Below are 24,808 nucleotides of genomic sequence, written 5' to 3' on the forward strand. Positions count from 1 at the left end.
ATTTTTTGTTAAGCTGTCACAGATGGGCCGTAGCAGTGTGTAATTACAGCAGCCTTTATTCTGTTTGAGAAAATTAAGAGACCTATTATGTTATTGTACAATCTGAGCTTGATTTTGGTTTGATTACATTATCTAACTTGTCTTTAAAGATGTGATATACATACTGATGAGAGCGGTCTCTCTAGAGGTGGTAGGAAAGCAGATGGAATCTCATGAATTGTAGTCTAGTGATTCCTTCCAGCCAACAGTACATTGTAATATAATGGTGATTCTCCAGTTAGGGGAACGTATGTGTCTCTAGGATAATTTTAAAGAAAAACAATGCTTAAAGCTGATGTAACTTTTTCTTTGTTAAAATATTTATCCTATCCCAGCTTAATAAGCCCTTTATTAGGAATACCTGTCCTATTTTTCATGTGATTATCTAATCAGCCAATCATGTGGGTGTAGTGCAATGCATAAAATCATGTATATACTGGTCAGGAGCTTCATTCACATGAACCATCATAATGGGGAAAACATTTTTAATCTCAATGATTACAACTGTGGGATAATAGTCGGTGACAGACAGGCTGGTTTGAATATTTTGTAACTGCAGATCTCCTGGGATTTTCATGCACAACAGTCTCTAGAGCTTACTCAGAATGGTGCCAAAAACAAAAATCATCCAGTGAGCCGCAGTTCTGCAGACTGAAACGACTTGTTGATGAGAGAGGTCAATGGAGAATGGCCAGGGCTGCTTTCCCAAAAGCATCTTAGGCCTAAGTAGATCATAGGTTTCTATGAACAACTTAAGCTTGCAATGCTTTTGAGAAATGCAGCACAGACTGGTTCGAGCTGACAGAATGGCTACAGTAACTCGATAAACACTCTGTACAATTGTAGTGAGCAGAATAGCATCTCAGAATGCACAATACGTCGAACCTTGAGGCAGATGGGCTACAACAGCAGAAGTCAACATCTGGCACTTTATTAGGACCATAGTGTTCCTAATAAAATGCTCTGTGAGTGTAAGTAAGACATTCATGGATTAATTTTTTTTTTTAAACTGTAAGCACTGTCTTTCTGTGGCACTAGGAAACTTGCTGTGTTTGTTTTGAGTGACCCGCTTAGACCCAACAATGTTACTCAACCAATGCCGTGAGTTGGCGTGACTACCACTTTACGACTACCACTTAGAGAGATGGGGAGTCTATTCAAAAAGTTGTTCTGAAGGCAAAGTTTATATTTGCAATTCCGTTTGATGGCTCTATTGGTGCAAACATTACTTCTGCTTTAAAAAATATTTTAATAATTAAAATGTAACTGGTAGCTACTTGGCTACTTAACCAAGTTCAAGGATTATCCAACTTTTTTCTCTAGAAGTAAAAAATGTCATCAAACATCATACCTTCAAACACAATATCATAAATCCACATCATGGTACCAAAATTAACTTGAAGGCTGATCAAGGTCATGTATTCCAGGACACCTTTTAACATATAGTCACATTATCAAAAGTGTCCCTAATTGAAAGATCCCCATAAACAACCAGTAACAAATCAGATTGATTCAAGTTTCACTAACCTTATACATTTGGATGTACATTTATGTATGCAGTCAGCTAGGACAATGCAATAGAAAGTTGTGTTGAATATTTTTGTCAACACATTATCTCACGGCATCCACTCTTTCTCCCCCGTTACTTTCAATTCACAAGCTGACAACTGAGCTAATATATTTTGCTGTGATGCAGCAGATTCAGTAGTGGTGAAGCATCTCTCCTACATACTGTAGCTGTGCATTAAACACTGCTTCAGATTTTATTTTAGTGGATAATGTGACTAAAAATACAAACATACACACAGAGGGGAATCCATCAACTGGAGCTGTGATACTCAGAATGAATGAGGATTTTGATTCACATACTGACTGGGTCGATCCTAAACACAAGCTAGAAGTCGGGAAGCATTGTGTCTTAGTGGCCATTCCCACTGAACACGTATTTACATCCATCTGTGCTGTTTTACCTTTTTTTTTTGCAAACATGGTCTAGATGGAAGTGTTTGAACATTGCTCCTAATCTCACTGTTTGTTCAGCATCTTGTGCAGGAGTGACACATTTTTTATATACCGTGTCTAGTTAAAAAGAGCTTGAACTTTTAAAAGCTCACCTCGAGACACCTGCATTCTGCTCCATTTGTTGCCCTGCAGGATTCTAGCTTTTTTTAGCCCAAGAACACATTTGGACTGAACAGTGTCTTACAGTGTAAGACATTCATCTGAGACAACTGGTAGTGCTTCTTGAGTTACATCAAGACACACACACACAACTGATTTATGCCAAGACAACAGTGGCCCACAAATAACACCACAATTGCTCAAGGCACACGCACAATTCACACAAACACACACTAAGCTACCATACACACACTCTCTGCACCTTGCCACAGGGCTTGAGAGTAAGGTAGCGAAGATCTTTTCATCACCCATGAAGATACACCCCTGCCACAATACACCTGCCAGAGCCCGACAGGCAAATTGGATTTGTGGAGATTGGTATCATGTAGGCATGACAGTACTGCTAACCTGACTTAATTTGTCCAGAGCTTTCTCGCTGCAGCCATGATATAATAAATCTAATGCAGCCGTAGGGCTCCTTTATCAGACATGAGCATGAGCTCCTGGGAGGTGATGCTGAGATACTAACCTCCCTCTTTGCAGCTGCCAGTGGAGACCAGCTTGAGCTCCAGGTTGTTCTGCATGGCCGTCTGCAGCATCTGGCACTTGCTCTTGTAGGTGCGCCCATCGCTGGCACAGATGGGTGTGGGGTCTGGCGGACAGGACTCTGGTGGAGCAAAGGTCATCTTCTTGTAAGTTTTTGGCTCCACATGACAGGCAAAGTTCAAGTTGTTTTCTTTGTCACTGCATGGATCTGGGGACAAGAGACATGAAAAGAGTGAGACTGATAGAAAACTATATCAGATTTAATCAATCGAAAAATTTTGATGTTTAAAGTACGTCATGGTACTTGTAAGATAGCATTGTCTTTTGTTGATATAATGCTGATAAACTGATCTGCTTTATGTTTTAAAATGTTAGGCCTTTTTGGCACATTTATTAACAGAATTGTTAGAGATGGGTATCGTAAGAAATACAACAATTCTAATTATGATTCCACTAAAGGACTCTGGTTCCTTAATTCTCTTTTGAGGAGAACTACAATCAACTTGTCCCTATCTATATATAAGTTTTCCACCATTTTTGACCAATTCAATTACATGACTTTTCATTGACATTTCAAGTTATTTGAGATCACTGGAAACAAATTAAAAAAATGTTTTTGATTCAGAACTTATTCACTAAGACATCACTAGTTTGCTAGAAAGTTTTTCTCATTACAAGAAAATCTAGCTGATGAGATATTTGTAGGCAGACAAAAACTAGAAAAAATATTCACTTTAGAAATTTCCATGACATTTCAAGACCTGATATTTAAATATAAAGATATTTTAATATTCCTTTATATTTCCAGGTTTTCCATGACTATGTAAACCCTGTATATACTAAACAAAATACTGCTTTAGAAAACATTTTAATTATGTTTTATTTATTTTTTTCTCAATTAAAATATTATTTGTTGGAACACAATTGTTGAATATGTATATTTAACTACATGTTGCCATATGAACAATCAGTCAGTAATTACACTGATTTAAGTCACAATACTTAAAGTAATATTCTGGGTGTAATACAAGTTAAGCTCAATCGACATTTGTGGCATAATGTTGAATACCAATGAATACCAGCTCAAAAAATAAACAAGCATTAACAGAAGAATTAATGTAAGTGCTTGTATAAAATTAGAAGCTCCACATTTCCGCCTTATTTTTAAAGTAAAGGATGACACTTTTGATTAAGTATTTAAAAAGAATCAGCTTGCAAGATCTATTCGTTTGTGCATCGGGCAACATTAGTTCGTTTTTCCGAACGTCTGAAATATAATTTGTTTCCAGTAGATTTTAAAAAGTAATAAGAACTGATCCTTGATGCCCAACCCTAAGAATAGTGTTAAATGGGAATGGGATAGGAGGGAATTAGTTCGGGATATAATGGGAGCCAGACTTCAAGTAGGAGAGCACGTGCCAACCGCAAGACCTGACACATTCTTTTTCTAAAGCATCTTCCAGCCACCTCTGACAGAGCTGTTGGCAAAGGCATGTCATGATTTGAGGAGAAATAGAGAAATGTGAAAGATAAGGGTGACAGCTGAAGGGAGGGAAGTGATGAGTTGGTGGAAGTTGATGGCTATATGTGGCCGCAGGGGGCTCTGGGGCCCGGCCCAGGCAAGATCGCACATAATTGTAATAGAAATGCCAAGATGGTTATTGAAATAAGTTTGACAGTTTAGCCTGCCTCCACACTTTCCAGAAACAAGGCAGCACAAAAGACTTATCAGCCAGTGTCACAGTAAGACAATGCCAAGCCGCTAGCAAGTCATACAATCAGAGAAGAGAAAGGCACACAGACAGAAAGAAAAAGAAAAGGGAGACAGAGACAGAGAGGGCAGAGGAAATTAGACAAGAATGAGAGACATCAAGACAAAACACATAAACAAAACAAAACGACAGAGGGGAGAGGAAGAAACACGGGCATTAAAGAGAGAGAAAGTAACCGGGAACAAAATAAGCTGGAAATGAAGACAAAGCAACAGAGATAGAGAGACATCATGAAAGCAAATAACACACACACACCAAACACAATAATTCTAAGGCTCTGAATTAAAAAAAAATAGACAAGCATGGACATAAAAGAAATGAGAAAGGCAGGTGGGGAGAAAGCTAGGCTTACAGGAAGCATTGATGCCAGGTCAGGGACTTGTATATACTAACACAAATATAGTACAGCTCTCAAAAGAAGGGAGTATTGAGCCCAACCAAAAAGGTCTAGTACAATGCAGATAGTGACATCAACAACATCTAACCATCTTTGCGCAACACCATAAAACTTCACGAAGTTTGGCTGAAATAATAAATGTGGTGAAGAGAAGTCTTTATTCAATTTTTTAAATTCCACATTTTTATTCAGATAAATTCATCTCAGGACTGGTTACTACACAGTTGTTCAAGGGTATAAAGTGCAAGAGTTGTAACTGTTATAATACCATTATCATGGCCATGGGTAACATAACATTTAAGACATTATATCAAATATAACCAAGTTGTGTTAATTTACATTAAGAGGTTTTATTATTATAGTTATATACATTTAAGAATATAAAGGCAGCTTTAAAAAATGATTCATTTTTCATTTCCAACACATTACAGAAGTTTAAATATAATAGTTTTCTTAAATGTTGCTATTATTTTTTATTTGACAGCTTGTAGAATACATTAAAATTATATTGTAAAGATAGGAACATTCGCCTTGGGGTCAGCTCCCAATTCAAATTAAATTTCAAAATAAACTAATACATTTTAACATTAAAAAATGCATATGTTATCATTAGTTTATACACGGTTGTCTTAAATGCTCAATTCTGATTGGCCAATGGCGCCATCTAGCGGTCTGATATTTTTGAGTAACAACTGCACATCCGGGGATTTCGAGTCACATTTTCAACTTCTTGGCTCACTGTGTGATCACTAGTGTTATGAGTCAGACGAGGGTAGACGAGGAGTGAGGATCTAGATGCAGTTCTTTAATGAATGAACAAAAGGGTGAACAGGGTAACTCAAAATAATAAAACAACACAGGGAACAAACAAAACATCCACGAGGGGAAAACAAAACACAAACATGAAAAACATCCACGGGAGGACGGGCAGGAGAAACATTGAGGACAACCATTACATTCAACAACCGACAAAGTCTGAACAAACAACAGGGCTTAAGTACACAAAGGATAATGACACACAGGTGAGAACAATGAAGTGCATGGGCAGTGATGAGGGCAGAGAATTATGGGGAAGTGTAGTCCAGAACAGATGACACGGGATAAACACAGGGCAGACAACCGGGGATCGTGACAACTAAATGGTAAATGGTCTGCACTTATATAGTGCTTTTTTATTAACCTTAGAGGTTACCAAAGCGCTTTATACTGTGTCCTGTGATTTAACACAAATCAATATTTTATGTCCATTTATTTACTTCTTTGGCTAGTGTTCTGTATTAAATGGGAAAATGTACAGTCAGCCAGTTGTTATTGCAAAATAAACCCCTTCAGGGTAATACAATTCCTGATCACCCTGTTTGGGTTTATTTTGCGATAACAACCGACTGACTGTACATTATCCCTTACTGAATGCATAATGAATTCAAATGAACTAACAATAAACAATAGTATATTTAGAAATGAAAGATTTCTAAATTATTTAAGATTAAAATATTGCTTAAAAATTATTCTATTACATTATATTAAATAACATTACATTATATTAGATTATATTTATTAACATGTCATAAAACTCGAATCCTCCAAATATGTGCAATCTCTGTTTGATGGTGTCGTGGGGCAAAGTGGACATCTACAGATATTTCCTACTCAGTGTGTCCTATGTATGGGGCCCTGTGAGTCAGAACAGTATTTTCCTTTTTTGGTTTAATGCTGATAATCAGATTTGTTGCTGTGCATTTTTAATTTTATTCTGCCTTTCAGCCACTTTGTTTTGATGGAACAGTAGTGAATTAAAACAAAGACAAACATGGACATAAAAGAAACAAAAATCCCCAGCTGTAAGACAGGTGGGGAGAAAGCCGGGATCAAAGCATATATGCCAGTTCAGGGACTAGTATAAACTAACACAATAATAGGACGACTCTCACTGGAGGGGAGTGTGAAGCCTGACCAAAAGGGTTTAATGACTCCAACAATATCTAACCATGCAAGCCAGCCATTACCACTGGAGAAACCATTAGCTCCCATTAAGAGAGGCTGACCGGAGCCAGCATTCAGTGTATCGCTGCTGAACAGTGCCATGCAGGGGTGGCTGTAATTAGCCAGATACACTGAGCCCTGCTCCAGCAGACAGTGTATGAGGCTGCTCCATTAGTCTAGCCTTTGTATCTGTGTGCCTGACAGTTACTGTCCAAGGCCTTAATGCATGTGTTGGAGGAAAAACTAGCTGTAGCTGTGGATTATGGGAATAAATGTGTATACAGAGATGGCCAAAAATGTGTCCGAGTGTGTGTTGAAATAACAGTGGCCCATGTCCTGCTGAACAATCATAAGTGTGCATGTGTATGTTTTGTTTCTTTATCTCTGGGGGGACCAAATGTATGGCCAAAAGTATTTGGACACCACCTGCTTATTATCGAAATTATCTATTTCAGCAGGTGCATAACATCTAGTATACAGCCATGAATCTCCTTAGACAAACATTTTAGTAGAATGGGCATTCATTTTCTGTTCCAGTTTATATACTGTCTCTATGCACATAGCAAGGAACTTGACTGGCCTGCAAAAAACATAGACATGAACGCTATTGAACACCATTAGGATGAATTGGAATTCTGACTGCAAGCCAGACCCCATCCCTCAAGATAACAGATGCTTTTGTTTTCAAATGGGAGCAAAATCGCCACAGCCATGCTCCAACATCTAGTGGAAAGTCTTCCCAGAAGATTGGAAGTTGTTATAGCAGCAAAAAGAGAACCAACTCCCTAGCTATGGCAATAGTTTTGATACAAATGTTCAACAAGCACATATGGGTGTGGTTTTCAGGTGTCCACATTTTGGCCGTGTTGTGTACATTGCATGGTTATCTAAGAGGTTCATGCTACAAAGACCATGCTGATCCAGAGTGGTTTATGATAGATAATGCTGATTCCCAATCTGTCACTCACTCAACGTTGTGTCGATGTAGTGACACTAGGGGTATCACCAAACACCTATGATGTTTTAAGAAAAGGCCAATGAAAATTGGCAAGTGGAATTTGCGTGCCACTCCCCCGGACATACGGGTATAAAAGGAGCTGGTGTGCAACCACTCTTTCAGATTTTTTTCTTCAGAGCCAAGCGGTGTTGATGCATTCAACTGCCAATCCATTCACCTCTGCAAGAGAAAGAAAAGAGTGATCTCTGCTCTCTGGAAATCGCTCTGGATTTTATGGTCCAGCACAGCAGTTTCTCCCCTCTCTCACAGATAAGTGCGGAGAATGCCCCAGGGTGCTTCCGCAGCTCGTGTTGAGCACTAAAAGTGTGTATTTCTCCTTAAAAGAGTATATATTCCCTAAAAGAGTGGGCACTGGAGGAAAGCATAATTTTAAAGATACCTTTCCGGTTATGTGCCGAGACAGCGTTCGTGGATGGTGCAAAGAACATGACCATGACCAAGTTGTGATTGCAGCTTTCCTTCCTCAGAGGGAAAGCCACTCCAGCCGCTCCCCGCCTCGGTTCTTCTGCCCGTGGGCACAAGACCGTGATGTTAGCACTGGGGGTGATTTGGGGACTTGCTAAAATTATAAATGGTCTGCACTTATATAGTGCTTTTTTAACTTTAGCAGTTTTCAATGCACTTACACTGTGACTCATTCACCCATTCACACACAAGCATGGCAAGGCACTAGCCTGTCATTGGGAGCAACTTTGGATTCATCGTCTTGCCCAAGGACACTTCGACATGTGGAGTCATGTGGGCCAGGAATCGAACTGCCAACCCTGCGATTAGTGGCCAACCCGCTCTACCACCTGAGCCACAGCCACCCCATACTTGAATGGAAGTAACTCTGCCAGGTGAATCCCCACGGACCTCCCATACCCCAGTATGCTTGTGTGCCCCGGTTGAGTTCCGGGATGAGCCAGGCAGCACTCAGAAGGAGGGTGAGATATCGATAGCAGCGTCGAAGAGCATGCTGCTTCAGTCCGATGCGGAGGACTCGGCCAGGTTGCCGCCTTCTGGTGTGGCCGCCCAGTCTGAGGTTGACGGCAAGCTAATGGCCATGCTTGCCCAGTCTGGTGCGAGCATCGGGCTAGAGTGGAACCCTCCACCCTGCCCTGAAACCTCGCGGCTTGATAATTTGTTCCTGGGTTCGGAGTGCTGCTCACGGCCATGCCCCGCCCTGGTGCATTTCTTCCCGGAGGTGCATGAAGAACTTGCGAAGTCATGGCGGGCACCTTTCACTGCCCGGACCAGGCTTTTGAGTTCTGCTGCTCTCACCACCCTTGACAGATGGGCAGCCAGGGGCTGCACGGACGTTCCCCAGGTGGAGCAGTGCACCGCTACATGGCGGAACCATCCTAGGCTCCCATCCAAGACTGTAAGGGTATGTTGTCTCTGACGGCGAAAGCTTTCAGCACCGAGGGGCAGGCCGCTTCCTCTCTGCATGCCCTCCTGCAGGTCCACCAGGCCAAGGCATTAAAAGAGCTGCACGAGGGTTGTCCTGACCCGGGAGTAATGCAGGAGCTGGGCTCGGCGACCGACCTTGCCCTACGGGTGATGAAGGTCACAGTGCGGGCTCTCGGGCAGGCGATGTCCACGTTGGTGGTCCAGGAGCACCACCTTTGGCTCAACCTGGTTGAGATGAGGGAAGCGATAATCTTGCTGAAGATCAGAATTGAGTTATTAAAGAGATCTCATTTGTGATTTTGCTTTCCTATGGGGTGAATCTGTGAATCTGAGTGGATGTCATAATCAGAGAGTCGGAAACCTCTAAGACGGTCTAACTATGTTAGATTTAGACTTGCTGGCTGACCTTGGTTCTTTGTATTCCCAATGGGGTTACACTGAAAGACACTCACTGCCGAGAAACATACTACACACGTCCTCTGTGACCCAGGGCATTCATCCAGCCCTGCCTCCCAGGGAGCCATCATTTATAAGAAGAGTCTGTCTGCCTATCTCTGCCGCAGGATACATCTCAATGTCACACCCCCCAGACCAAACATAAGCGTCCAGAAAGCTTAGAAGGAAGTTGTAATTACTCTGACTCTAAGGAGAAGAGGCACTGGATCATCTCACTATGTTGCTTTATTAACAAGATAAAACTATCATGTCAACATGTCAATTAAAAACAACAAGGTTAAACAAGAGAGGGTATTTGATCTTCATTATGCAATAATGATACAATGGATCTCTGAATTAAAGATGTCTAACGATCATCTTCTGAGGGCTTCGGAGAAGAGAAGTCTAAATGCTAGAACTACTGAGGGTATGTTCACTCAGTCGGGCCACGTCCACACTAATACGTTTTCGCTTGAAAACACATATTTTTCTCTACATTTTGGCCTTCCGTCCAAACTGAGATGGCATTTTTGACAGTGATATGTCTTTGCATTGTAGTGTGGGTAGGGGAAATTGAGATATCTGAAAACTATGATGTATTTGTTGTAATATGACGCAGTCATTTCATCTATTCAACCCAAAGCAATCGAGATTGTGGCCTATTTTGTAGAGGTGCTGTTGTGCTTGCAATTCACTTTGAAAGCATTGTTGAAGATAAATATTACTTTGTACAACCTTCACATTGCATTCCTTTAAAGGGTAAGGGAAGTTTACTCAGAACTGCTGTTTGCAATAGCACATGAGAACAATTGTGTTCCCTTATCAAAAGCTGCACTTAATGCTACGCTTGATTCAGCGCTTTGGGAACATCTTTGGGGCTCTTATGTCCTTGAATCAACATCACAAGCTCATGTCTGAGACCACTCGTGCTCTTGTGAGCACACACTACACAACTGTAAGGGGTCCAGACACCCACAGTGCAGTGGTGTGGGTATTCTCATTCCCAAAGCGCTGAATCAAGTGCAGCATTAAGTGCAGCTTTAGATAAGGGAACGTCTCGGTTACTTTGCAGTAACCCTTGTTCCCTAAAAAAGCGGAATGAGATGCTGGGCTTCATTGCCGCATTGAGGATGTCCCAGGACTGCTCTTCAGACAAAATACCTGACGATGCACCTGTGACACATCTATTTATAGCCCTGGTACTGGTGCATTCTGTTGATGTCACCAATAGAGGCTATACATTCTAGTCAATTTCATTGATTTTAAACAAAACCAGCTCGTTCACATTAATGGGCTCTCCTCTCTCATTTGGCTTAAAGCCAAAATGTTCCCACACCAGAACTGTGGAATGCTGTTTTCAAAACAAGTCCAATTGGATTTTTTCTTCAAAACTTTGTCTAGAATTATGCGCTCATTGGGAAAAACACCTATTAAAGCTGTGTGTGTAGGAGCTGCCTGAGCCCCGCTTCCGACACAGTGAGCAGACGAGAGGACAGAAGCAGCAAGAATGGCTAAAATGTGACATTCATTCTTATGTAAACAAACACACATGTAAACACGATGGGCAATATCGAGGTCAGCAAAAGTGATTGAGGTCATATCCATATAAGTTGATAACATAATTATTGTGACAGGCCTAGCATCCACACACAACTCACCACGCGCCTCACCAAGACACCATATACTGCAGTGACCATGAGGAAGGTAACCAACGGGACTTTACCCTCCTTAGCAACCGGGCTAATTGGTTGCTTAGGAAGCATGGCTGGAGTTACTCAGCACACCCTGGACTTGAACTCATGACTTTGCTTTTTGAGATACCCAGTCCCCTGAATGCTATATTTTATGTTTAACTGAGTGTACAGTGCAACATCTGTGTTGCTAGCAGACCACTTAACTGATGAAGCAGCTTCAGAAGATTATTTTAATTATTTTAAACCTTCGGAAAACACAACTGGAAAACCCGAAAAGAACACAACTGGAAAACTGGAAAAGACAAGGATGCGTGAAATGCAGAGTAACAATGGCAATGCATGATGTTGTTCATTGCAGTTCTGTTTACAGAGCACAGGTTTATCAAACTCACTTTCAAAATTCGAGAGTGAATCCAGAAAATCAGGATTCGGATATAGAATGCTTTTTTAACTGTCCGAAATGTACATGTGAACGTAACAGTATTAAGCATTCAAAAACTGTTCAGACAACCAAAGCGAATCTGCTGAAACATTCTAACATGCCATCTTAAGGGCACTTTATTGCTTTTAAAAATAGTTTTTTGAATATGTCTAGTATTTATCATGGAATAAATCCGCATAAAAGAGATCAAATAAAACTGCTCCAAAATGTCACAGAAGGGTGGAATAAGCTGAAAAAGGAATCTGACAGCTCGTCAGGCAGTGTGGAAGGGAAATGTCATTAGGCAGTCCGATCTGGGCAGGGGGCTTTTCATGAATGCCACTCTGTCCCCATGACTCAAACTCCCTACTAACATGAAACAGTCAGAATTTAATCATAGAAGAAGAGCTCAGATATCCAGACAGTAAGCACGGCGAGACGTGATGGGGGCAGGAGCTTGCCGTAGAATAATTGATGCATTGAATTTAGTCCCTTTTTAATTTAAAATTCATCCACGATACTTCTTAACAAAACAAGCATTCAAAAACTAGTGGAACCAAAAATTATATTCTAAAAACAGCAGTCAAACAACTACTGTAACTTTAAAGTCAACATAAATCAAAATGGACCCAATTTACTTTATTAATGCTTACTGTAAATGATTTCTTGGTGCATATTATTCCAAATCCTTTTTTTTTTGTCTTTGTAATCTTCATAATCAAAATGTAATAACTTGCTCTTTTCACCAAGGCAGCATGCGCTATTGAATTAACCAATAGCTAATTTGCAATTTGGACATTGTTTAAGCAAAGTCAAATGCAGGACTAGCTTGGTTCTGGTATGGAATGCCCATTTATCATGAGCCAATCAATTCCTGATGGATGAAGTCAAGTTCCAGCCTCATAAAAACGTCAAATTTCAGAAGTAAAATCAGTTGCGAATGGGGATTTGCATTTACATTAAAGGAAGCTGCGATGTAAAGATGGTGAGACCGGTAACAGAAAATCAGTGTGAATGACAGATAATGAAATGATAATGACTCTTTAAGCCTTGCCAGACTCACCACAGCGGCCTTGGTGATGCACACGGATGTTCTTCTGGGTGGCGCAGGCTTTCATGTTGAGTTCACATTCGCTTTGGTAATCCAGACCATCGCTGCCACACACCACATGCTTGGGGACATTTTCACATGTAAAAGGACACATGCATTTGGCAGACAGGCCGTCTGATGACTGGATGCAGGTGCTACCAAAGCTGCAGGTCACCTCGCTGCATGGGTCCTTCAGAGCTGAGAAACAAGAGAAAGAGGTAAAAAAAAAAAAAAAAAGAGTTAATAAGAAAACATAATAGAAACTCGATTTTTACATTTTCTGCAGGCAACACGCAAAAAATTAAGCACCCCTCACACACTTAGGTGGTCGCGGGCAGGTGCGTAAGATCAACTGGGGTCAATTTGACCCCAATCTTCAAACATGAACCCTGTTATGGAGACAGATGTGGGTTAAAGTGTCTCAAAGCACCAACACACAGCTAAGACAGGCCCCATGTAAGGACAGATGGCAGAGTGAAGTGGCTTTACTCGGGCTAAAGACTAGCTCATGCCACAGACTCAAATTTTGAGTCACAGCTGGGTGGTTGTACAAACAAGTCACTCTAATTGACCACGGACCATTTCAAGCAAGCTTTGCATTCACAATACATTCTCAATTGCCATGCTTCAGTGTAATTTCCTATGCTGGAGGGACCTAATCAGCTTTTTTCACTCTGAAAAGAAGAAAGCCTGTTTTTTTTTTATCTCACATTAAATATTTCACCACCCAGGAATAACTTTAACTCTCTATAAATAAGAGAGATGGAAGTTTTGATTTTCAAGATGTCAGAACAATTTAACTGAAATAAGTTTTTTTGTTTAATACTCTGTGTTTAGTAGAGCCATCCGATTACTAACATAAGTATTGCTATTTGTCAAAGGTATTATTTTCGGCCCATAACTCGCAACGTTTGTGCTACAGACATGAATGGCACATCAAATTGTGTGACTTGTTGATTAGAGGTGCAGTATGACTTTTCTAATCAGTCGGACTTGATGCGAAAAATCCAGGTATCAGAATATCATATAGACTTGATTGTGGCCTCTTTTTGGCGAGTAACTACCGGTGACCATTTAGTAATACAAGCACCTACCAACAGCCTAGGAACTACCAAGAACAAATAAGCAAATTCCTAGAAATGACAATCATCAACACCGTAGCAACAACCTAATAATGCCCTGGCAACCATATAGCAAAGCATCACAGTTATCAGGCTTAGGCTCTTCTGACTCACACCACCGTACAGAGACAAACTCCAACATTGAAGTGACAAGTTATGCACTGCCAAGCATCACTCTATCTAGTGATCATTATTATTTAGGTGATACATATTTATGAGGAATTGGCAAACACAGATATGGTGAGGAGTGCACGAACCGTAGCACTTTCAGAGAGGGCAAGTTTCATTTCCGAATGTCCACCCTCCCAAACACAAACTGCTCTAATTTATTTTCACTCCCTATGTCCCTGTTTTCACCTCTCTAATGCGTCATATCAGCCTACAGTCTCTGCGTATCATTTGTGGGTTTCACTTTGTGAGAAACTGTTAAGAGAACCCACTTGTTTAATTAAAGGTTTTCTGTCTCTCTCTAAGGACCACGCTCCACTTTTTCAGTGTAACACAAATGCTCACAAACCCACACGTATGCATGTGATAAACCTGGTAATCATCAGTGGCACTTTCTAGTGTGGTGTGATCAAAGTGCTCATTCTCTTTTCCTCTTCTTGTCTAAAAAAATACTTCTTTCATCTTTGCATGTCTGAACCTCACACTTTATCAGCCTGGACTTACTAACAAACCACTCGCACTTCCAAAAAACTAATTGTGAATATCTGTGTGGTGGAAGTGCTAATACACACCATTATAACGCAGACAACAACCTGCAGCAGGCATTGTTTTGACACCTTTTAGAGATGCTGAAGGAAAGACTAGGGCTATATGCAGTACATTTTCCCCATGGTGATATTATGATCCTACTCAGTCTGCCATAACCCTTGGGATGGACTGACGCATTCAAGTCTTTTTTCATCTTCACAGTCATAACTAATGACAAGCAAGCTCTGACTCATTACTTTTATTTCAATGGACTGGATTCATCCCCAACGGCCTGACTGTAAGATGTTGGATTTCGTATGTGTGATCTAAAGAACTTTTCTAAATCAGAACTGATGTGAGTGTGATATATATCCTGCAGATGTAGCTTGTGTTGGACAGAAACTATGCATTCGGTGGGCAAAGAGGATTACACTAAAGCCAAGCACAGACTACGAAACTATCCTACCTTTCATGTTGCAAGTCTGAGACAAAAAGCCCCTCACTGTATCCAACTTGAAGCTCAAGCACAGATGCGCTTGAGTTGCCATGGTGAGGTTCTCACAGTGAGAACACGAACCATCCACAAATGCTGCCTCGGAGTGCTGCCCAGACACACGAGGCAGTATCTGTGACCTTCAGGAGCGAAGAGAAATCGACAGACGCACGATTCCCTCCCTTTATACCCGTATGTCCGGTGGAGGGACATGCAAATTCTGTCTGCCAAATTCTCATTGGCCTTTTCTCAAGTTCAGAGATGTGCGAGGCTCTCAAGGGAGACCCCTAGTGTCGCTTCATTCGACACAACGTCTCGTTCCCTCCATCAGGGAACGGCCGTTATGACAGTAACCTAGACGTTTTCACATGTTGTTTAATCTTACATATTAAACATCAATCTTTAAAAAGTAGTTTACACATTTTTCACAATATATGATAAAAGTTTGGTCTGATGCTTTTAAGTTTTTGCCATTTTGCTCATTTGTAGTCCTTACAAAGTAGTACGAAGCATATTTTTTATTTACAAATCTGTACAAACATAACCAAAACAGCATGAACCTGTGAATCTTTAAATGGGTGCCAGGGGCCAAGCTTCAGTCTTGTGCACTTGGGTTCAGTCCACATAAAGACTTTCCTTGTCTTGCTTTACAGTTTGTTCTGCGACTATAAACCATCTTTGCTAATAAGAACCCAATAAATAATAGTCTGAGCTTTTCCACCTGCTGTCATCGAAAGTTGATGAGCATTCAGGAAGATTAGAATTCGAAAGGCCGTCCGTTGTAGGTGCCGTCCTGCACAGATAAGCCTTCTTCTCAGGCTCAGACAAGCAGGCAAATTGCCTGTAAGAATGTGACTAGCGTAACAAGCTGAGTTGCTATGAACTGTTTGAGTCACCACGGAGATGAGCCGTTTCCTTCTTGTGATTTAGAGCTAATTTTCACAGGTGATATTACAGTATACTGAGGAAGAGTGGGTGGCAATAGTTACCTATGGATATACTTGAAATGTCTCCAAAGGCCAAATTAACTGTTCTCATCCAGCTCTGAAGTGATGCCAGGTTAGGACAATGAGATGAGAAGCAGAAAACAGCAGGAAATAATATTAGCCCTATCTAGTCTATACAACAAAATTAAAAAACAGAGGAAAAGGTTCAAAGAGGCTAAGAATTGGAGAGTATGGAAGTGAGAAGGGGAGATGCAGCTACACTGATTGGCAACTCTTGACAGTGCTGTGATAATATGTTAGTGCTGAATGTATTAATGCGTAATCTGTGAGGGGAGCTGTCAGCAGCTGCTGTGGGACATTAGAGTCTGATGGGATCAGCTCGGGGACACCCACCCAGCACTGCACGCCCCATGCACCCTTTCCAACGTGAAAGAGGATGTATATACATGTATGTGTGTTTTAAGTATGAATCGTTGAAAGGAGGAAGCTGAGGGTGGTGCCACTCTTAGCTCTTAAGCCTATAACCCATCCACCCACATCCGCAATAGAGTGGGGGAAAAACTTTATTTTATTTAAGGGGTATTTTATCTCATGATTATGTATCGATATTCTAACGCATTTTAATTCCATTGATTCTTACAAGTCAATATTTCTGTTACATATTCACATTAATATATTTGCGAAAAAGCAGACCACCACTCAGAGTATGTGAGAAGACGTATGTGAGAATGTGAGAAACTTAGAACAAGCTAAAAAAATAAGTCTATAACTTGTTTCATTTGTAAAGATGTACGTACAGATGTTCTGTTCAGCTAGACAGCAAGGGGTTTCAAGTCATGATAAACACACTGAAACCAAGGTACCCAATTCCCTTACATCGCTTTTTGTGTATTGACATTAGTTGAGTTTCCATCCACGTATTAATACTGAATGTGAATGTTTGGATATAAAAAAGATAGATTGGAAAAACCCAAATGCAGATAAAATCTTGATAATGTGCATAAAAAACGTTTAAGCTGAACTGCAATGTCTTACAGTCCTCATTAAGCATTTTCATTGAAAAACTTTATTAAAAATATTTCTTAAAAATTATTTGTCTTTAGGAAAATTGGAATATAGATCATGTGAATTTGCATCAACAGGCCATGCGAATACATAACTCACTCAGAGAATATCATCGCCTAGCATCTTAAATGTTGTTCTGGTATAAAGCCTTTCATCAAAATTATTGGCTACTTTTCCCTCCCAGATCTGAACGCTAGCAAACATGAAGTTTGTTTTGTCCAATTACGCCAGAAGTTACGATTTTGTTCTCTTGAACAAATGGGATGGACACGCTACTTTATTTGCATATTGTTTTTGCCAAATTGCAATTGTGTGCATAAATGAACCTGGACTGAAATGTGACTGTTGAAATACCGATACTCTATGCCACTTATATGGCTCTACAATGAAGTAAAGCATGAAGTTCAGCACATTTTGTGCAAAACAATGAAATCAAATGAAGATGAAAGAGAAACAAGCAGTTAGTCAAAGATCGCAATATTTCACAGTTTTGAATCACAACACACTATACATAAAGAATTGCAATATTGTTTTATCGTAAACCAGATAGCAATACAATATTGTATCGACAATTCTCTGCTCATTCCCACCCCAATGAAAACCCAATGATTCACCTTCTTAGCCATTTTTCTGTGATGCAATGAGTGCAAAGATTAAAGGAGGATTCGAAAACCAAGATTAACCACCCCGTGAACCTCCCTATTACTCCAAACCCAACGTCATAAACACAGCCTTGCTCCCAACCCTCAGCTGTTGTCACCCCTCGCACAGCAAGATCATTCGCTCTTTTGATGTACTCCTTCAAAGAGCTTATTTGACTGCAGCTGTCTTCCTCCTTTACATGCCTTAGATCTACCCTTGAATAAAGAAAATTGGGCACAAAAAATGATAATACACATATTTTCTGGTAAAACCCAAAGGCCAGGCAGTAGGCTTTTCTTTGATAGCTGACAGAATATGTCAATGTGTGTGAACTAGCATTCTTGTGCATTTGAAGCATTCCTGAGTTGAGTTCCTTCAATCCTGTCTGACCCGAGACCTGTGAAGACCATCATGGAGTAAACTAGCGAGACCATATTAGCTCACAGTTTTAATACACTACCAAACATGTCTAAAATAAGTTAGATTGATCCCCAGTGAGTTTTTGTGTGATCTACCTCAATGCAATGCTGCAAATCCTCACATAAGCTTCAGATCACAGACTAAGACTGGAGTTAATACGACAAGTATACATTCAAAATGCAAAAGAGGAATCCATGAGTCTGCATGGCGGGAAGCAGATAACAATTTAGCTCAAATCAAATATAATCTCAGTTCCTATAGAGGAAGAAAATGTGCTTCATATAGAATGTATGTTTTAGAGGTTTCATGCAATCCAGGATTGTAATCAAAGTAGAAAATTAAACAGCCATTCTTTTTAAGTTTTTATGACGTCACAATGCAGGGTGTTCTGGGTAATTGCTATGTGGTTTCTTACTGGTCCACCCCCAGTAATTATTCATATCCATAGCACAAATGATCCAGGATGAGTTAGGTTAGAGGTTTGTTCAAATCCCGAACCTTAAGTATGAGTAATAGTTACAGTTATGTTTGAATTAGCAAGCACCGCTAATTAACAACAGCATGGCTCAGGGAGTCACAGCACTCCAATATATACAGGTCACCAGATTCAAAACAGCTGCTTTGGGATTTTCAAAAGGTCAAGGGTTAATGATAGTGGGAAAAGAAAAGGGCAGGAAAGCTTATTTTGAAGGCCACATATAGCTTATATATAATGATAATCTCCCACAGTGCTCTCTGTAACTGCTGTACTCAAATACAATGACGAAGATGGAATTGTTTGTTTTGGCTAAAAGCAATATCCTAAAAAGAAAAAGAAAAAAATCTTCTTTCTTTTCTTCCAAGCTAATTTTGAGTATAATCAGAAGGCACATTTGACGCAAATAATTTTCTTTTCATTCAAGCAAGCCCTGCTCACGCACAAACACACACACACACACACACACACACACACACACACACACACACACACACACACACACACACACACACACACATTTGTTAGTTTGTATTCATGCATTTTGTAAGTTGATAACACAGTCTGTCTAGAGAGACAGGAATTAGATTTTCAAGTGGTTTATCAGCTGCAATGACCAGAACACAATATACTGAGAAACTTATTTAACCAGAAAGCATGAAACAGCAAATAAATGTATAAAACTTTATATGAACTTGTTTGGCTGTGCAAACAATGTATTAGAATGGCTGAGGTGAATTTTATTGTCACCTACTGTGCAGCTAATGTCTACATCAATAGCTCTCAAATGGTGAATTACCACCCAAAAATAGGCCTCAGGTCTGTTCTGAAAGGGTTTGGGACAGCAGAGAAAAAGCAATGCTAAATGCAAAAAATTAAATGCAACTAATCAAATAATCAAACACAGTTAGGACAGACAAATAAATAACAACTATTAAAAGGGAAGAATAAAACAATTCCATGTTCCATGGCTTTTGACGTTAAAGCCATACTTCCAATTAAGCTTTTGCTGCAAATTGGCAGAAGCTAGCCAAAATATGCAGATTAACTGGTTTGACATTTGAAAACCTCGAAAACGATGCAAAAACAAAACTATGCAAAGTAAAATCCTTGCTACATTTAATACAGTGAGGATAAACATGGTTTTGCCAACCAGAATTTGTTATGCACAATTAATTATTGTTGCAAAATTCAAGAGATATTTAAAAACACAAACTATTCCTATTCAGACACTCTTATGTAAAAAGAACTGGCAAATCACAAATTTACCTATTCCGCCAATCTTACGTTAATAATTTTGCATATAGTTGGGCCTATACAGTTCATAGTAATAATAATAAATTTGAATGTGTTTTTTAGTACATTTTGTACAACAAAACACTTTTGGACCTGTTTTGGGTAGTTCACTTAATACCCATTATAAAATCTGGGTCTTCAAAACCAGATGAGAACCACTGATCTACATCATATCTGCTCTGAGAACACCAGAGAGCCGAAGTAAATTAAACAATATTTAAAAGAGTTGCTGGGCTCTTCTCCACTTTTGTGCTCAGAGGAGAGTACTGAAAGTCTGAAAGAGACATAAAGAACTCCAGAAAGGATCAGGTGAATTATCTATTTGTTACCCATCCTGCTGGCTGATGAGTAGCTGCACTCTCCTGCATTAACCTGAGGGATGTAGGGCAGATACTGCCATACTGTACAGCACTGTGATTACTGCAAAGGGCCTTGAGTGGACACAGACAGGTCTGTGTGTTTAGACAGTAATGTACTTTGAATTGTGCTTGTGTGAAATGCATTTAAAGTGGCATGGGCACATTGGTGCAGAGAAATACCCATAGGAAAGAAAAAGAAAAATTAAATCTCTTAAATATCTCAAATGCTTATTCTGAACAGCAATTAGATTAAATTGAAAGCACATTTTTCTGATAAAAACACCCCAAAAATCTCACGTGTCTCCTCTAGAGACTTGCAACAAAGTCCCGAACTGAGCTCAGATTTGCTCAGACACCAAAGACTACAATCAAAGTCCAGGTCAGGGCTTCAACTTCAAAAACCTATGAAATCTAAATGGGACTTTTGTGGCTTTCAGACTATGTCTATAAGCTTTAAAGCCATTTATATGCTAATGTACTCCTAAAAGTTAAAAAAAATTAACCCAGCCTACTGTCAGGGTTTTGTGAAGGGAAGAGATGAGAGAGTAAGTATGCAAATGCAGAATTTAAATTATAAACAAAATAAGGGGATACAACGATGAAGGAATAATATGAAGAAGGTAACAAAACTCTACAGCTGTATGCTGGCAACTAACACACTACATACAAACAAGAACCGGCCAGGAAAAAAGAACAAGATGGTATTTGTACACATGGGCTAACAGATGACGTATAACACCTGGGACAAAATTAGGCAATGGCAAGACAGACAGACATAACGGAGGAAGATACAGAACTTCAAAATAAGAGTCTCTGGAGGTGAGGGCGTGGTCGAGCACCCATCTGGGGAGAGAGAGTGTGGTAAGGAGTTTCACCTGGGATGAATTGCTACTAATTACTGTTTCCATATTCGCAGTGAGAGACAGGGGAGATAAAAGCAGCCCAGTCCTCAGAGAAAGGAGAGAGAGACAGACCAGAGTCTAGATGACCCAGAGGCCTTTCTGGAGCTCTTTGAGTGCAAGGCCCAAGCTCTGGAACGGCCACGGGTGCAATGGGCAGTCCACCTCCTACCGCTGCTGACCGGGGAGGCCCAACTTGTAAGCTCCTGCGATACTCAGAGCTGAAGAAAGCCATCCTGCAGCGAGTCTGCCACAGTCCCGAAGAGCATCGCCAGAGGTTCCAATCCCTGATGCTGAGAAAAGTAGGCCGACCCGTTTGCCTTCACTCAACAGCTCGTCAAATTTACCACCTCAACCTAATAAAACCATGAAGAGAGGCGGTCCCCCGTATCCTTGGCATTGGTAGTACTAGAGAGGGAGGAGCTCGGTCCGGAGGTGAGTCTAAAAGCCAATAAATTCATTCCAGTCCCTTGTGGAGACCGCCTCTCGCCGTCAAAACGTATGGAGGTTGCCAGATTGTAAAAAAAAATTGTCGCCTCACCAAATCGAGACAACCCCAGAGGTAGTGGTACATAGTCGGCCCTATCAGTTACCCAAACACAAAAAACAGGTAGTGCGGGAATAATTAAAGGCTATGAGCGGTATGGGGGTAATAGAAGAATCCCACAGCGATTGGGCCAGCCTGGTGGTACTGGTGCCTAAAAGCGATGTCGGTTGGACACCGCTCGCTTTTATTCGACACTGGACTTAACAAGTGGTTATTGGCAGATCCCTTAATGCTGATGTCCCGTGAGAAAACGGCCTTCTTCACACCATCTAGGTTACAACAATTTGTAACACTTCTGTTCGGGGCCCTGGCGACATTTCAGCATCTAATGGATCAAGTCCTCAGACAACATGCTGCGTATGCCACTGCTTATTTGGATGACATTATTATTTACAGTAACGACTGGCAGCAGCACATACAGCATCTGGGGGCCGTTCTGAGGTTGTTGTGACGAGCAGGGCTCACAGAAAACCTGAAAAAGTGCGCAATTAGTTTTGTGGAGGTACATTATCTGGGGTTCCACTTGGGGCATGGACAGGTGCTACCCCAAATTGATAAAACCGCAGCGATTGCGACCTGCCTGAGACCCAAGTCCAAAAAGGAGGTGAGACTTCTTGGGGCTGGCAGGCTATAATCAAAGGTTTGTCCCTAATTATTCAGACATCACCAGCCAACTGATTGATCTAAAGGGAGCTCCAGACCTGGTCCAGTGGACGGAGCCATGCCAACAGGCATTTACACAGGTGTAAGCTGAACTTTGTGGCAGGCCGCTTCTGCATTCCCCTGATTTCTCTCTCCCTTTTGCCTTACAGACGGACACATCGGATAGGGGGCTGTACATTAGTCGGAATCTCTCTATGAGAGAGATGAAGTACAGCACCATAGAGAAGGAGTGTTTGGCCATCAAGTGCGCGGTCCTTACTCTCCGCTAATATTTGTTGGGATGAGCATTCACCCTCTGTTCGGACATTGCCCTGCTCAAATGTCTCCACCATATAAAGGATGCCATTGCCCGGCTCACCAGTTGGTATTGGCACTCCAGTCATTTAAGTTCGAAGTGGTCCACAGACCGGGGGCGCAGATGGCTGTCGCAGACTTCCTCTCCAGAAAGGGAGTTGTTGGGGGGGATATACCGAACTGAGCTCACCAAAGACAATAATAACATATTTTAATATGAACTCAAACAATTCTCATAAAATTTTTCCAAGATCAAATAATCTAAACAACTATATGCAATCCAAATTCATTTTAATGGCAGTAAACTCTTACTGTATTTAAACAACTGTCACATTCATGTCTATTTTTTATTTCTCCTAATGAATTTTAGGAGAAATGTCTGAGACTAGAACATCTAAGAAAGTTGATACTTAACAGTATATATAATGACAGCTTATTGTACAGAGAAAGAAGAAAAGGGCAGTGGTTGTGCTGTTGGTGTGTGACAGCATGTCTGACTGTGTACTACACAAACGGAAAGCTGAATGAAGCAGTCAATAATCATTATGTGGCTCAGCAAGCACAAGTATTTAAGTCACAGTGCGCATTTAAAGGCTGTTTTCAATGGTACAGTATAACCATACACAATCAGCAGTGATTGTTTCCTCTAAGATGCATTTATGATTTACTTAAAAAAAGAAAAAAAAACACTGAATGTGTTCTGAAGCAATCTGTAGCCAATGGAGGTGCACGATAGACAAAGGGAAACATGTTTTATTATATGGCTTTCATGAATTCTTGATTCTGATTTGGCAATCTGCAGTCAAATTTTATTATAATGACTGTTAAACTGTACAAGTGACTGTTGTCCCAGGCAACTGATTTCCTACACAGAATTTCCATTTATTTATTTGGTAAGTAGAAATTTAGTAAATGGGATCATGGTCAGCTGGTCATTATGACAAAATAAACCCATCTGCTTCATGCCAGGTTTCTGGTCAACCTGTAGGGTTTATTTCACGACCAGCTGACTGCACACTATCCCTTAGTTAATTATAATACATTTTGCTACACTATCAATACTACATTAGACTGCAGTAGGGGTAAAAAAAATAAATAAATAAAACAATTAAAAAAAACTACATGCATTTTTCAGCCCAGTCAAATGCATGAATACATGAATAAGTTGTAAAAAGCATCTCCCATCTGGTATTAGTGGTGAGAGTGTAAAATGTTCCTTTTTAATGTGCCCGTCCAAATGTAATCTGCCTTATCTCGCTTCAACACTGCATATGCCTGTTCAGAAGTGAGCAGGATGAGGCAGAGAGAGAGAGAGAGAGAGAGAGAGAGAGAACAAGAGAAAAAGATTCGTATGTTGTATCCTCACTTTCCAGTGGATGAGCAGAGGAATGAATCATGATGCCATTGATCATATTCAAATTGATGTGTGAATGTTTTTGTGTATGGTTATGTAGTGTACTTGTATGGAAGCATTACTATAGGACAGGGGGAATGTGATATGCCAGATAGGGGTCTGCTACTTTACCTGAACCTGATGGAACCTCAGAAACTGTCTGTTTCTCTCTGGTTCCGGTCAATTTTTCATGTTTAACTTCAGAATTTGCATTGGGTTTGCACTTAATTATAAAAATAAATGATCATCATACATATTTCATCAAATGTGCACACATAATCCTTCATCTTTGAGTCAGAGCTGTGATAATCCGTGCGTCTGGGCCTACTCACTTGGAAAGGAAATTAAAAAGGAGCAAGTGAGTTCTGGTTCAGGTTGCTTGGCTTTTGAGATTTCCAATTGGACCCTGTCAGGTCACAGCAGCTCATATACGAGCCAGGTTCAAGTATCAACTTCAAGACCCCATGAAATCAAAATAGGACATTTGTAGATTTCAGTCTATGTCTGTAAGTTTTTAAGCCTTTTATATGCTAGTGTACTCATAAAATTTGAAATAACCCAACCTTCCAGATATACACATATAAAAATGT

The 24,808-nt window shown here is 40.4% G+C and overlaps 1 protein-coding gene across 4 annotated transcripts in view; it reads right to left on the minus strand.

Moving 5' to 3' along the window:
- The window catches only part of LOC127618731 (agrin-like), a 318,903-nt gene that overhangs the window by 102,467 nt on the left and 191,628 nt on the right, over nt 1–24,808 (minus strand). For all 4 annotated transcript variants that reach the window (XM_052091344.1, XM_052091343.1, XM_052091346.1 and 1 more), the window contains 2 exons: nt 12,882–13,106; nt 2,690–2,914 (listed from right to left, as the gene is read on the minus strand). In XM_052091344.1, the coding sequence (XP_051947304.1) occupies nt 2,690–2,914; nt 12,882–13,106 (450 nt within the window). The remainder of the gene's footprint in view (nt 1–2,689; nt 2,915–12,881; nt 13,107–24,808) is intronic.

Source organism: Xyrauchen texanus, chromosome 25 (assembly GCF_025860055.1).
Source record: "Xyrauchen texanus isolate HMW12.3.18 chromosome 25, RBS_HiC_50CHRs, whole genome shotgun sequence".
Lineage (NCBI taxonomy): Eukaryota > Metazoa > Chordata > Actinopteri > Cypriniformes > Catostomidae > Xyrauchen > Xyrauchen texanus.